This window comes from Capra hircus, chromosome 3 (assembly GCF_001704415.2).
Source record: "Capra hircus breed San Clemente chromosome 3, ASM170441v1, whole genome shotgun sequence".
NCBI classification, from domain to species: Eukaryota; Metazoa; Chordata; class Mammalia; order Artiodactyla; family Bovidae; genus Capra; species Capra hircus.
The window spans coordinates 119,561,593-119,574,340 of NC_030810.1; the positions used below are offsets into that span (position 1 = coordinate 119,561,593).

At 41.8% G+C, this 12,748-nt stretch overlaps 1 protein-coding gene across 5 annotated transcripts in view; it reads right to left on the minus strand.

The window, feature by feature from the left end:
- Window positions 1-12,748, minus strand: part of GPR161 (G protein-coupled receptor 161) — a 60,922-nt gene that overhangs the window by 20,561 nt on the left and 27,613 nt on the right. For 3 of the 5 annotated variants that reach the window (XM_018046460.1, XM_018046458.1, XM_018046461.1), the window contains exon 2: window positions 4,829-5,246. The exons of 1 other annotated variant lie outside the window; for it this stretch is intronic. In XM_018046460.1, coding sequence (XP_017901949.1) covers window positions 4,829-5,202 — 374 coding nt within the window. In that variant the 5' untranslated portion in view covers window positions 5,203-5,246. The remainder of the gene's footprint in view (window positions 1-4,828; window positions 5,247-12,748) is intronic. One more of the 5 variants, XM_018046462.1, reaches the window with a different exon arrangement.

Consider the following 12,748-nt stretch of genomic DNA (forward strand, 5'->3'; position numbering starts at 1 on the left):
ATCACAATTTATAGCACTATATATAAATATATTATAGTCAAAGATCTGGGCAAAGCACTGTGCTGGCCAAATCCATCTTGCTGTGCCTGCAGAAGGAAATGAACTATTTTCCAAAGACAACCAGGCCTTGGTGACTTGTTATCATAGTGAGGCAGAAGTCCTTTCTTAATTCATAGTTCTGTCCCTGAGTGACAGGGGGGCCAGGTTGTAGGGTCTGAGGCGCCTGGATTAAAGCTCTAGTGGGGTGACTGTGATGTCAATTTGTTCGTATACTTCCTCTGATCTCCAGCTATGTAACACAGACCATGCTTTTTCACCATGTTCTGCCTTGCTCCTTCCTCTGTGTTCTCACAGTATGTTAAACATGCTGGCATTATATATACATCATATGGTCCTGAAATTACCTGGCCACATGTCTCTCCTCCTACACTGTGAAATCCTCCATGTGCTTCTTCAGCTGCATATTCCCAGCACCAACTGTGTCAGGCATACATTAGGTACTCAATAAATTGTTTATCAAATGAATAAATGGAGTCTTTTATGTAGGAAACCTAATGATGCCGCTCTTGTGTATGTGACAGTGTGTGGGCGGGGGTAGGGTGGGAGAAAAACAGACAAGAGTATGAGAAAAACGGAGGGGGCCCTTGCAATCCGACTCACTGTTAGAACTTAGCTCAAATGCCATCTTTTCCCCACCCGTGGGCTCCAGAACCTACCATCAGATTCAGCGCCGGGATATGTGATCTAGTTTCCTGACCAGGGATTGAATCCAAGCGCCCTGCATGGGAAGGGCAGAGTCTTAGCCACTGGACTGCCACTAAGAGTCCTCACGCCACAACTAAAGAGTTTGTGTGCCACAATTAAAGATTTTGAAAGCAGCAAATAAGACCCAACACAGCCAAATACATAAATTTTTTTTTTTAAAGCAGTGGCAGCGGGAGCTGTGACAGCACTTATTTCTGCTCTGTGTTCACATTAGCGACCAGGGACTCCTGGTCGGCAGAGGCTACATCCTAGTCATGCTGTATCCTACTACCTGGAGATTTAGTACAGACCCTTTCACAAAGTAGATATCCAGCAAATATTCCCAGCATCAAAGAATAAAGCATTGAAAGAGGCAAATTTTCTCTCATTTGATGCATTTGGATGACATGATTTGAGAATCTGTCATGCTTGCTGGTGAAAAAAAGTTCCACTCTTAGCTTATTTAGGTCTCAGATCCAAGTAAGCAGCTTACAGCCTTGAAGAGCTGCCACTATTTACTGAACATCTATGTACACAGAGCTCTGTGAGAGGCACTGAAAACTATTTCCCCTACTTTGCTCTTGAGCTGTTGGCCCCCACTCCACCTTCCACAGGACCCAGGACCCAGAAATGGATATTCCAAAAGTAATGATTTAAAAAAAAAAAAAGAAATTCAAACAATAGTGAGATCCCATTCCATCCCACTGCCAACAAAATCTCATTTATGTCTGTAATGCTGATCATCAGTCTTGATTAGGATGCTGACAAGTGGCTACTGGAGTGAAGATCCATATAGCCTTCTGAAGGGGAGCCTGCCTTTCACACATCAAGAATCTTGAAAGTGTGTTTCCTTTGAAAACACAATTTCACAAACATACGTCTTCTTCAAAAGTGCTATTACATAAAATAGAAAGCTAACAGGGGACTGTAAAAATAAACTATAGTCCATCCAGAGGATGGAATACCATGTAACCATGTTCTCAAACGACATTTGCACATGGGAAAAATGCTCACAATCACATGTTAAGTGAAAAAGCAGGTCACAAAACCACAGTGCCTTGAGCCTGTTTTCTAAATTTATAGCATACAGCCAAAAATCCCTGGAGGCAAATATGCTAAAAATGTAAACAGTGATTGATTGATCGCTTATTAGTAGGATTATGGATACGTCTATGTCTATGGATATGTCTTGTTGCTATTCAGTCACTCAGTTGTGTCTGACTCTTTGCGATCCCATAAACTGCAGCATGCCAGGCTTCCCTGTCCTGCACAATCTCCTAGAGTTTGCTCAAACTCATGTCCATTGAAGCGGTGATGCCATCCAACCATTGCATCCTCCGTTATCCCCTTCTCCTCCTGCCTTCAATCTTTCTGAGCATCAGGGTCTTTTCCAAAGAGGTAGCTCTTCCGATGAGGCTTCAGGTGGCCAAAGTATTAGAGTTTCAGCTTCAGCATCAGTCCTTCCAATGAACATTCAGGACTGACTTCCTTTAGGATTGACTGGTTGGGTCTCCTTGCAGTCCAAGGGATCCTCGAGTCTTCTCCAGCACCACAGTTCAAAAGCATCAATCCTTCAGCACTCAGCTTTCTTTACTGTCACAGCCATACATGACTACTAGAAAAACCATAGCTCTGACTATACAGACCTTTGTCAGCAAGGTCATGTCTCTGCTTTTTAATATGCTATCTAGGTTTGTCATAGCTTTCCTTCCAAGGAGCAAGCATCTTTTAATTTCATGGCTGGAGAAACAACCCACAGTGATTTTGGAGTCCAAGAAAATAAAGTCTGTCACTGTTTCGACTTTTTACCCATCTATTTGCCATGTAGTGACGGGACTAGATGCCATGACCTTAGTTTTTTGAATGGTGAGTTTTAAGCCAGCTTTTTCACTCTCCTCTTTCACTTTCATCAAGAGGTTCTTTAGTTCCTCCTCACTTTCTGTCATTAGGATGGTGTCATCTGCATATCTGCGGTTATTGATATTTCTTCTGGCAATACTGATTCCAGCTCAAGCTGCATCCAGCCTGGAATTTCGCATGTGCTCTGCATAAAAGTTAAATAAGCAGAGTGCAATATACAGCCTTGACATATTCCTTTTCCAGTTTTGAACCGGTCCATCATTCCATGTCCAGTTCTAACTGTTGCTTCCTGACCTGCATACAGGTTTCTCAGGAGGCAGGTAGTAAGGTAGTCTGGTATTCCCATCTCCTTAAGAATTTTCCTCAGTTTGTTGTGATCCACCCAGTGAAAGGCTTTAGCATAGTTAATGAAGCAGAAGTAGATGTTTTTCTGGAATTCTCTTGCTTTTTCTATGATCCAACAGATGTTGGCAATTTAATCTCTGGTTCCTCTACTTTTTCTAAATCCAGCTTGTACATATGGAAACTGTCAGTTCACATACTGTTAAAGCCTAGCTTGAAGGATTTTGAGTATTACCTTGCTAGCATGTGAAATGAGTACAATTGTGTGGTAGTTTGAACATTCTTTGGTATTGCCCTTCTTTGGGATTGGAATGAAAACTGACCTTTTCCAGTCCTGTGGCCACTGCTGAATTTTCCAAATTTGCTGGCATATTGAGTGCAGCACTTTCACAGCATCATCTTTTAGGTTTTAAAATCGGTCAGCTGGAATTCCATCACCTCCACTAGCTTTGTTTGTAGTGCTTCCTAAGGCCCTCTTGACTTCACACTCCAGGATGTCTGGCTCTAGGAAAGTGATTACACCATCGTGGTTATCTAGGTCATTAAGACTTTTTTGTATAGTTCTTCTATGTATTCCTGCCACCTTTTCTTATCTTCTGCTTCTATTAGGTCCATACTATTTCTATCCTTTATTGTGCCCATCTTTGCAGGAAATGTTCTCTTGTTATCTCTAATTTTCTTGAAGAGATCTCTAGTCTTTCCCATTCTATTGTTTTCCTCTACTTTTTGCACTGTTCACTTAAGAAGGCTTTCTTATCTCTCCTTGCTATTCTTTGGTACTCTGCATAGAATGTATATACAACTCTGCATGGTATGTCTTATTTTGCTCTTTATATTTTCAGTATTATTTTTATTGTTGGTGGGGAAAGAACATACTTGGAGAAGGCACCTGATGGCTTCCTTCATTCTAACCCCTGCAGTTACAGAGAACCAGCAGGAGTCTGGCCTTGGGCCTAGTGGAGGCCTGCACCTTGGGTGGACCATCCAGGCACCACTTATTGGTTCAAAACCTGATGATTCTAAGGGAGCCAGGGGACTTGGGTTACCCAGTGATGACAGCCCTGGTGAGCAACCTCTGTGTTTCCCCTGACTCCACTGCTAGCTCTAGCCCCAATTCTGTAAATCAAACAGAATCTGAATCTCCCCTCTTTGTTTCTGTGCAGTTGAACCCTTGTCTGGGATGAACGAAGTGCCCAGTGGCAAAATCCTAAGAAAGATGATGACTCTATGGGTTGGAAACTTGTTGTCAAACCCTGTAGGACTTGCACAACCAAATCTGACAGCCCAACTTACTATCTGGAAGAACCTTCTAGGTAGAGCTGAGGGCTGTTTCTTGCTTTTAGAGCCATCCGTGCCACAGGAAGGGAAAGCTCAGATTTTCACTGTTTCTCCTGGGTAGCACTGTCTTTATTCCCTCAGTTGTCTTCCCTCCCCTGCTCTCATTTCCATCGAGGACAGGCCCCGGCACTGCAGAGGATGGAGGATATTTCCTCTTGAGGCTGCCCTGGTGCAGCTCTGGTCCAACCTGAGCTAAAGAAAGCAGGCAGCACTTTGGGGAAGAACTGATTTGGGGCCTCCTTTGCCATGCCACCTTCCTCAGTTTCTGCCTCATCTATCAGCTGAAAAGCAGAGGTTTCTAGAACTTTTTTAAGTATTGGAACTTCTTTTAAAAAATAAAACTATATGCAAGCTAGATCAGATAAAATCAGAGTTGCTTTGGTTGAGGGGATGAAAGAAGAGGAAAAACTCTGCTTTCTTACCCTCTCCAGCACAGCCCCTGGCACCCTCCAGAGGAACTGAAGCAGCTTGGAAGGCATGATCTCTGAGGATCCCCCTTGGCCCATACTCCTAAATCCTTCAGTTCTCTGTGAGGCAAGCTTACCGGTCGACAGCGATGATCCCAAGGGTGAGCATGCTGGCTGAGCTGATGAGCAGGTAGAGGAGGGCTGAGAAATTGCACCAGACCACACCGAAGATCCATTCCTTCCGAATGGAGCTGGTCACCACGAAAGGCAGCACCAGTACAGACAGCAGGAAGTTGGATAGGGTCAGGCTGAAGACAAACTTGTTGCTGAGGGTAAGGAGGTAGGACTTCCTGTACAAGGTGATCACGATGACCAGGTTGCCCAGGCAGACAAAAACGGTGATGATGACGATGGCGATGAACTCTGTGACGCCGCCGCCCCCTTGGTCACTGGCCTCCTCGGTGAGGTTACTCAGCTCCTTCCTGTGGCCGAGGGAGGAGTTGAGGCTCATGGTCAGTGTACCTCAGCAGGGGGTGGGCAGAGCATGCTGGACGGCTGGAAAGACAAGCCCCGGGGGCAGAAGAGGAGTCATCAAACCACAGCATGCGCACTTCACAGAGGGAAGCCAAGGCCCCCCGGATCCTCGTCAGTTGTCCTCATGCAAGCTCTACAGAGGCAGCCGGTTTCCTACAACCAACTCTTCACGTGACTCACTGTATCCCCTGGAACAATGCATTCCCCCAGTCTAAAACCTCCTATCCATTCTCCCCAGGACCAGCGGTTAAAAACGTTTAGTGTACTCAAGAATCTCCTGCAGTACCAGCTCAAAGAGCTGATTCTTGGGCTCCCCCACTAAAGATTCTAGTCCCAGAGAAAGAGGTACAGCCTAGGAGCCTGCATTTTAGACAAGCACGGGACAGGTGATCCTGACTCAGTCCACGTGGTTTATGTAGACTATTGCTTCTGGACCCCTGCAATGCAGTGTGGACCCTGAACCAGCAGCATCAACATTATCTGGTGCTTACTAGAGATGCAGAATCTCAGGCCCACCTCTGAATTACCAAATCAGAACCTGTGTGTTAATCCCATTCCTGGTTTGATTCCTGTGCCCATTAAAGTTGGACAATAAAATTATCATAGGGATTAGTCTGCGGTCTTTAAGCAGGGATTTAACAAGCACAGTTCATACCGAGACATTGCTGCTGTTCTCATCAGTCGTGGGGATAAAGGGCAAGGAGCCAACAATAAAGATACATGGATAAGAGGATAAGAGTTTGAGGTCTTTGCCCACAAATACCATTCTTGACAAGGGGCAGTCCCTGCTCTCAGGATGCTGGCTCAGATTTCGGTAAAAACTCAAGGTTGACATATTTTAACATCAAATCCTACAGACAAATGTTTCTCCAAAATTTTCATCTACTTTAATCGGCCAAAAAATCCCACAGATCATTTTCCCCACCTGCTTTTATTCCTGACAAAGAGAAGACACCAGAAGGGAAGGAAAGATCACTTTCCACGAGCCAGACAGCAAGAACCCTGGTGCCTAGACTGCCTACACAGCAGCGGCCCACGGTCTCCGCTTGACCAGAACCCTCTGTCCAGACACCTTTGGCCATAGGGAGCTGGCAGGTAAGGAAGGCAGTGCTCCCCCTTCCCAGCAGCCCTAAAGGTCAGTTTAAAAAGTCTCCCTTCACAGCAAGCCTCATTCATAGGTCACAACCACAGGTCCTGCCAGCTTGAATAGCATCCAAGTAGTTCTCATCCCACCTCCCCTTGACGGCCTTCAGATACTTCACACACGACTTGCTTTCTTTTCTCCAGATTAAATCTCTAGGTTCCTGATGTGACTTCTGGACTCTACTAAGCCAGACTTCCTCAGTGTCTCACCAATTTCAATGACCCTATTGATTTGTGGTCCTCTGAATTGAACATATCATTCCGGATATCTGGTAAATGGTGAGTATAAAGGGAAAATTTTCTCCATCATCAGGATAATCTTCTACTATTGTTCATTCTAAGAGTGCATTTTCTTTTAGCAACTGTTATCACCCTGTTGGACTTATACAAATGTGTGGTCAATTAAAACCCAAGGTTTGCTTATACACATATGAGTTTATGTAAAGGCATGTGTCCCCAGGCTTGAACTTATGGAATTAGTGTTTTTAAGCCTAAGTACAAAACATCATTTTATGCATTTTTGGTTCATATTTCCAGGCTGCTAAAATATTCTGAATTTTGATTCAGCTATGCAATATGTTAGGTACTCCAGTTTTGTGTGATAAATACACTTTATCATTACACCTTCTGTTTCTTTGTTAGCTTATTTTTGGATTTTATTCCTTGAGTTCTAAATTTTGTTCATTCTTAAAAGTAAATTATTAACTGGTTCAATCCCTGGGTTGAGAAGATCCCCCGGAGAAGGAAATGCAACCCATTCCAATATTCTCGCCTGGAAAATCCCATGGACAGAGAAGCCTGGTAGGCTGCAGTCCATAGTGTCGCAAAGAGTCAGACACGACTGAGCAACTAAGCACATCTCAAATAAAGGTCCTACAAGCATGTTATACTTAACTGTATAAGTGATAACACTACAGTAAAGAAAACAAATTCTGAGTTATTAGACAAATGACAAAATGGGAGAAAATACTTAAAACGTATATCACAGAGGACTAATCGTTCTAATTTATAAGGAATTCCTAAAAACAAAAAGGTAGAAAAGTGGGTAAAAGGCATTTTTTAAAAATGGCAACTACATGAGATAATGGATGCTCGCTAACTTTATGGTGGCAGCCGTTTGCAGTATGCACGTACGTCAAATCATCATGTACATCTGAAATGTATCAGTATCATGTGTCAAATACGTCTCAATAAACCTTGAAAAAAGACATACACAGAGAGTGCACAGAGAAAGGTACACTAAGTGTACTTAAATGCATGAAAAGATGCTCCGTTTCATTCAAAATAACAGGAACGGACACTAAAATTACACTGAAGTACTATTTCTTTCCTTTCAGGCCAGTAAAAATTCAAAAGTTTGGCAGCACTCTCTGCTGGGGAGGCTACGGGGAAGCAGGCATTCTCCTACCCTCCACGCGGGAATGCAAGTATAAGAACTGAAGGGAGGAGGATCTGGCAATACCTAACAAAGCTACACAGGCCCCTGACCTTTGATCTAGCAATTCCATTTCTAGATATTTATTCTGAAGATATAGGTTCATAATATAAAATAATAGAAACACAGGGTTATTTAATTCATTAAGGCAGTTATTAAAAAAAGAAAATGAGAAAAGGGGAGAAATAACAGATTTGCACATTAAATATACATAAATATATGTGACTCAGACAGTAAAGAATCTGCCTGTAATGCAGGAGACCTGGGTTCGATCCCTGGGTCGGGAAGATCCGTGGAGAAGGAAATGGCAACCCACTCCAGTGTTCTCGCCTAGAGAATTCCATGGACAGAGGAGCCATGGGGCTGCAAAGAGTTGGACACGACTGAGCAACTTAACACATTTTCACTCTTCATATTTAATTATGCAAAAAGAAAAGTAGGAAAGATAACCAGAAACAAAGATACACATGGAAGTAGACTTCTCTAAGTATGTTTTTACACTTTTGATTTTTCTCTTGAAAGGTAGATTATGTGAAAAATTTTTAAATTCTATCTACTTATTGTTGGCTATACTGGGTCCTTGTTGTGCGTGTCTTTCTCTAGTTGCAGAAACGAGGGGCTACTTTTCGTTGCAGGGTGTGGGCTTCTCTTGTTGCGGAGCACAGACTCTAGGGTGCTCGGACTTCAGCAGCTGGGTCACGTGGGCTCCTGGGCGCTAGAGCACAGGCTCCATAGTTGTGTGCAGCGTGCGGGATCTTTCCATATCAGAGATCGAACTAGTGTCTCCTGCATTCTTTACCACTGAGCCACCAGTGAAGTCCCACAGTTTTGATTTTTTGAATCATGTAAATATTTTACATACTAAGTTAAATAAAAATGTATATAAAAAGTAAATGTATCAGTTCAATTCCCACTAAACTGTTTGCTCCCTGGGAGTGAGGATAAACCACACTTTTCATAAAAACACAGTACTTTTTTTCATTGGCAACAACATGAATGGACATGGAGAGTATTACGCTAAGTGAAATAAACCAGACAATTACTGTGTGTTATCACTTATATGTGCAATCTAAAAAATGAAACTAATGAATATAATAAAAAAGAAGCTGACAGATATAGAGAACTAGTAGCTACCAAAGGCATATGAGAGGGAATTAATTAAGAGGTACAAACTATTAGGTATAAAATAAGCTACAATGAGGGGTGCAAATACAAGCAATGCCTGTGTTTATCTCCTGACCGTGCAGAATGGGGTGATGAGAGTGGAGACGGCTCAGGCCGCAGCGCAAGTGCCCTTTTGCAGGCATGTTCCACTCTTGTCTTTCCATCATCACAGGTTCACCCACCTGGATTCCGTCACTATTTTTTAAGCTCTTCAATAAAGTATAAATTGTGGCTCAAATGGTAAAGAATCTACCTGCAATGTGGGAGACCCAGGTTTGATCCCTAGGTCAGTAAGATTCCCTGAAGGAGGGCATGGCAACCCATTCCAGTATTCTTGCCCGGAAAATTCCAGGACAGGGGAGCCTGGTGGGATACAGTCCATGGGATCACAAAGAGCTGGACATGACTGAGAGATTAACACACACAATGAGGGGAGGAGTACAAAGGGGTAGGGAATTAAGAGGTACAAACTATTTGGTATAAAACAAGCTACAAGGATATACTGTACAATATGGGGAAAATGGCCAGTATTTTAAAATAACTATGAATGGAGTATAACCTTTAAAAATCATGAATCACTATTTTGTACACCTATAACACATAATACTGTACAGCAATTATCCTTCAGTAAAATAGAATAAACATGAATAAAACACAAATGTTTTAAATAAAAAGGGCAAATGAGGGAATGAACAGGAAGCACTTGATAAGTATAATTACTTTACTTGAGCAAAGCGTAGTGTTTTTCACTCATTATGGAAATCATTTCTGGAAACATGATGAACTCAGCTGATGTGAACATCTTTCCTGCTCCAAATCCATGGAAATGTTGGGTTAAATATGATCGAAAAGTTTTTAAAAAGCCAAATTTGAAAAAGAAAGGGAAATCCATAGGTAACAGAAAACAGAGAGAAAACTCGAAGTCAGTGTTGTAATCTCACAACTGTAGCCAAAAGCCTATTAGACCTAGTTCAAAACCCCTACGGCTGAGGTTTTTTTATGTCAGAGGATGACTGTGGGTCACAAGGCAGAGAACTGAAACCAGTACCCTGCATAAAGAGTGGGTTCTAGAAGGGCTGCCTCCTCCATGAAAAAGGGATTAGAAAAAATCCTCTTGTTAGCAAAGGAAAGTGGCAAAAATAGTCATTTATCTGAAGCTCTGGGTGGAGACTGAAGCTTTTTCCATGAGAAATCATACACTGAGTCATGTGCCATGCTGATGAGGGTACCAAATTTATAAATTATGTACTATCAATTCAGTTCAGTCACTCAGTCGTGTCCGACTCTTTGCAACCCCATGAATCACAGCACGCCAGGCCTCCCTGTCCATCACCATCTCCCGGAGTTCACCCAAACTCACGTCCATCAAGTCGGTGATGCCACCCAGCCATCTCATCCTCTGTTATACCCTTTTCCTCCTGCCCACAATCCCTCCCAGCATCAGGGTCTTTTCCAATGAGTCAACTCTTCGCATGAGGTGGCCAAAGTACTGGAGTTTCAGCTTCAGCATCATTCCTTCCAAAGAACACCCAGGACTGATCTCCTTTAGAATGGACTGGTTGGATCTCCTTGCAGTCCAAGGGACTCTCAAGAGTCTTCTCCAACGGAACAATTCAAAAGCATCAATTCTTCAGTGCTCAGCTTTCTTCACAGTCCAACTCTCATATCCATACATGACCAGTGGAAAAACCATAGCCTTGACTAGACGGACCTTTGTTGGCAAAGTAATGTCTCTGCTTTTGAATATGCTATCTAGGTTGGTCATAACTTTCCTTCCAAGGAGTAAGTGTCTTTTAATTTCATGGCTATAATCACCATCTGCAGTGATTTGGGAGCCCCCCAAAATAAAGTCTGACACTGTTTCCACTGTTTCCCCATCTATTTGCCATGAAGTGATGGGACCAGATGCCATGATCTTAATTTTCTGAATGTTGAGCTTTAAGCCAACTTTTCACTCTCCTCTTTCACTTTCATCAAGAGGCTTTTTAGTTCCTCTTCACTTTCTGCCGTAAGCGTGGTGTCATCTGCATATCTGAGGTTATTGGTATTTCTCCTGGCAATCTTGATTCTAGCTTGTGCTTCTTCCAGCCCAGAGTTTCTCATGATGTACTCTGCATATAAGTTAAATAAGCAGGGTGACAATATACAGCCTTGATGTACTCCTTTTCCTATTTGGAACCAGTCTGTTGTTCCATGTATGTACTATGCAAGCTAACAAATTCTTATTAAAATTAATGCTAGCAGAAATGGGCACAAAATGCCACTGTAGTGAATTTCCACACTCACAAAATAAACATTTAATGAAAGTGAATGCATAGCATTTGCCTTTAAGGAGAATCCACAAAACAAAAACCAGGGGAACTGATATTCCATGAACTTGAATTAATAGAAAAATATAAAGGAGACCATAAAATAAACACAATTAAAATCTTAAAAGAAAAAGAGGTAGAAACCATAGTGAAAAAATACGACATCATGAAAAACTAATAATAATTGTGAAAAAGAACCAAATAGAAATTCTAGAAATCAGAATTTTAACTAACAAAATTAAATACTGAACAACAGATTCAGCTAAAGAGAAAGATGGTGACCTGGAAGACAGCTCTGAGGGAACTACCCAGAAGGCAACAAAAAAAGCTTAAAAAACAAAAATATCCAACAAAAGTCAACACACATGAAGAACAGGATAAGCAGATTCAACATATGTTCAAAAGAAGCAGGATCTGGAGAGATTAGAGAGAAAGGGAGCAGATACTCTTGGGTGTCTACCCAGAAACCAGCTTCAGGTTTTTTAACCTTACTAGCAGACCTCTGTCTTTGTTTCAGTGTCCAGTCCTCCCCCAGTGACTCAGAGAAGGTGGACTGGATCCCTGGTTCTGAAAGTCAGATCTTGAGTGGTCTAAACTCTCATTGTTCTCCCTTTCTTCTTGAAAGTCAGTGGATATCTGGGAAAAGCTGCTTTGATCTCACAAAGACCCTAGAAGAGAAGTCTTTTCTTAATGGCCAGGAGAGCAGAGCTGTGACAGCCACCGTGGGATTATTACAGGCGCTGGGCCAAAATGCTGAGCATGGCAAGTAAGAAAGGCTTGATCTGGAATTGTTTAATCAAATCCTGAAGTCACCTTCACTGTGGCTTCTAATTATGCAAAGTAATACAATTATAAAATTATATTTAAAGCTATTTTCAGTTAGGTTTCTGTTAATTGATTCAAAAGCATCCAACTAACATTAGGGTAGACAGACACTGTCTACCTCAAGGTTGATGTATTATTTAGAGGTTTAATTGAACATTTTCTAGAATTAAAGAAACACATGAGTCCTTAGCACAAAAGAGCCTATCAAGTTCTAAGGATAAATTAGAAAAAGTTTACATCAAGGAACATCACAGTGAAAAATGACACCAAGATACAGAGAAAATGGTAAAAGCAAATTTCCCTATAAAGAAGTAATAATTAGATAAACAGCAGACTCTTCTTTTGAAGAAAACAGAAAATAGAGGCCAGAAAACAGTGGAATAATCACAGAAGTGCTAAAGAAAAGAACTCTTGCCTTATGGTTCTATAATACCATTCAAAAGGGGGCACAATATTCTTTTCAGGCAAACAGAGACTGAATGTTTACTGACTATGCCTTGTAATTGCTTTAAAAATACATTTCATGAAGGAAACTGAATCCAGAAATAAGAAGTAGGGTATAAGAATCAACTGTTAGAATGGAGAATGGTAAATACATTGATGGATCTAAAATAAGAACACCAAAAAAGTGAAATTTAAAAAGTTAA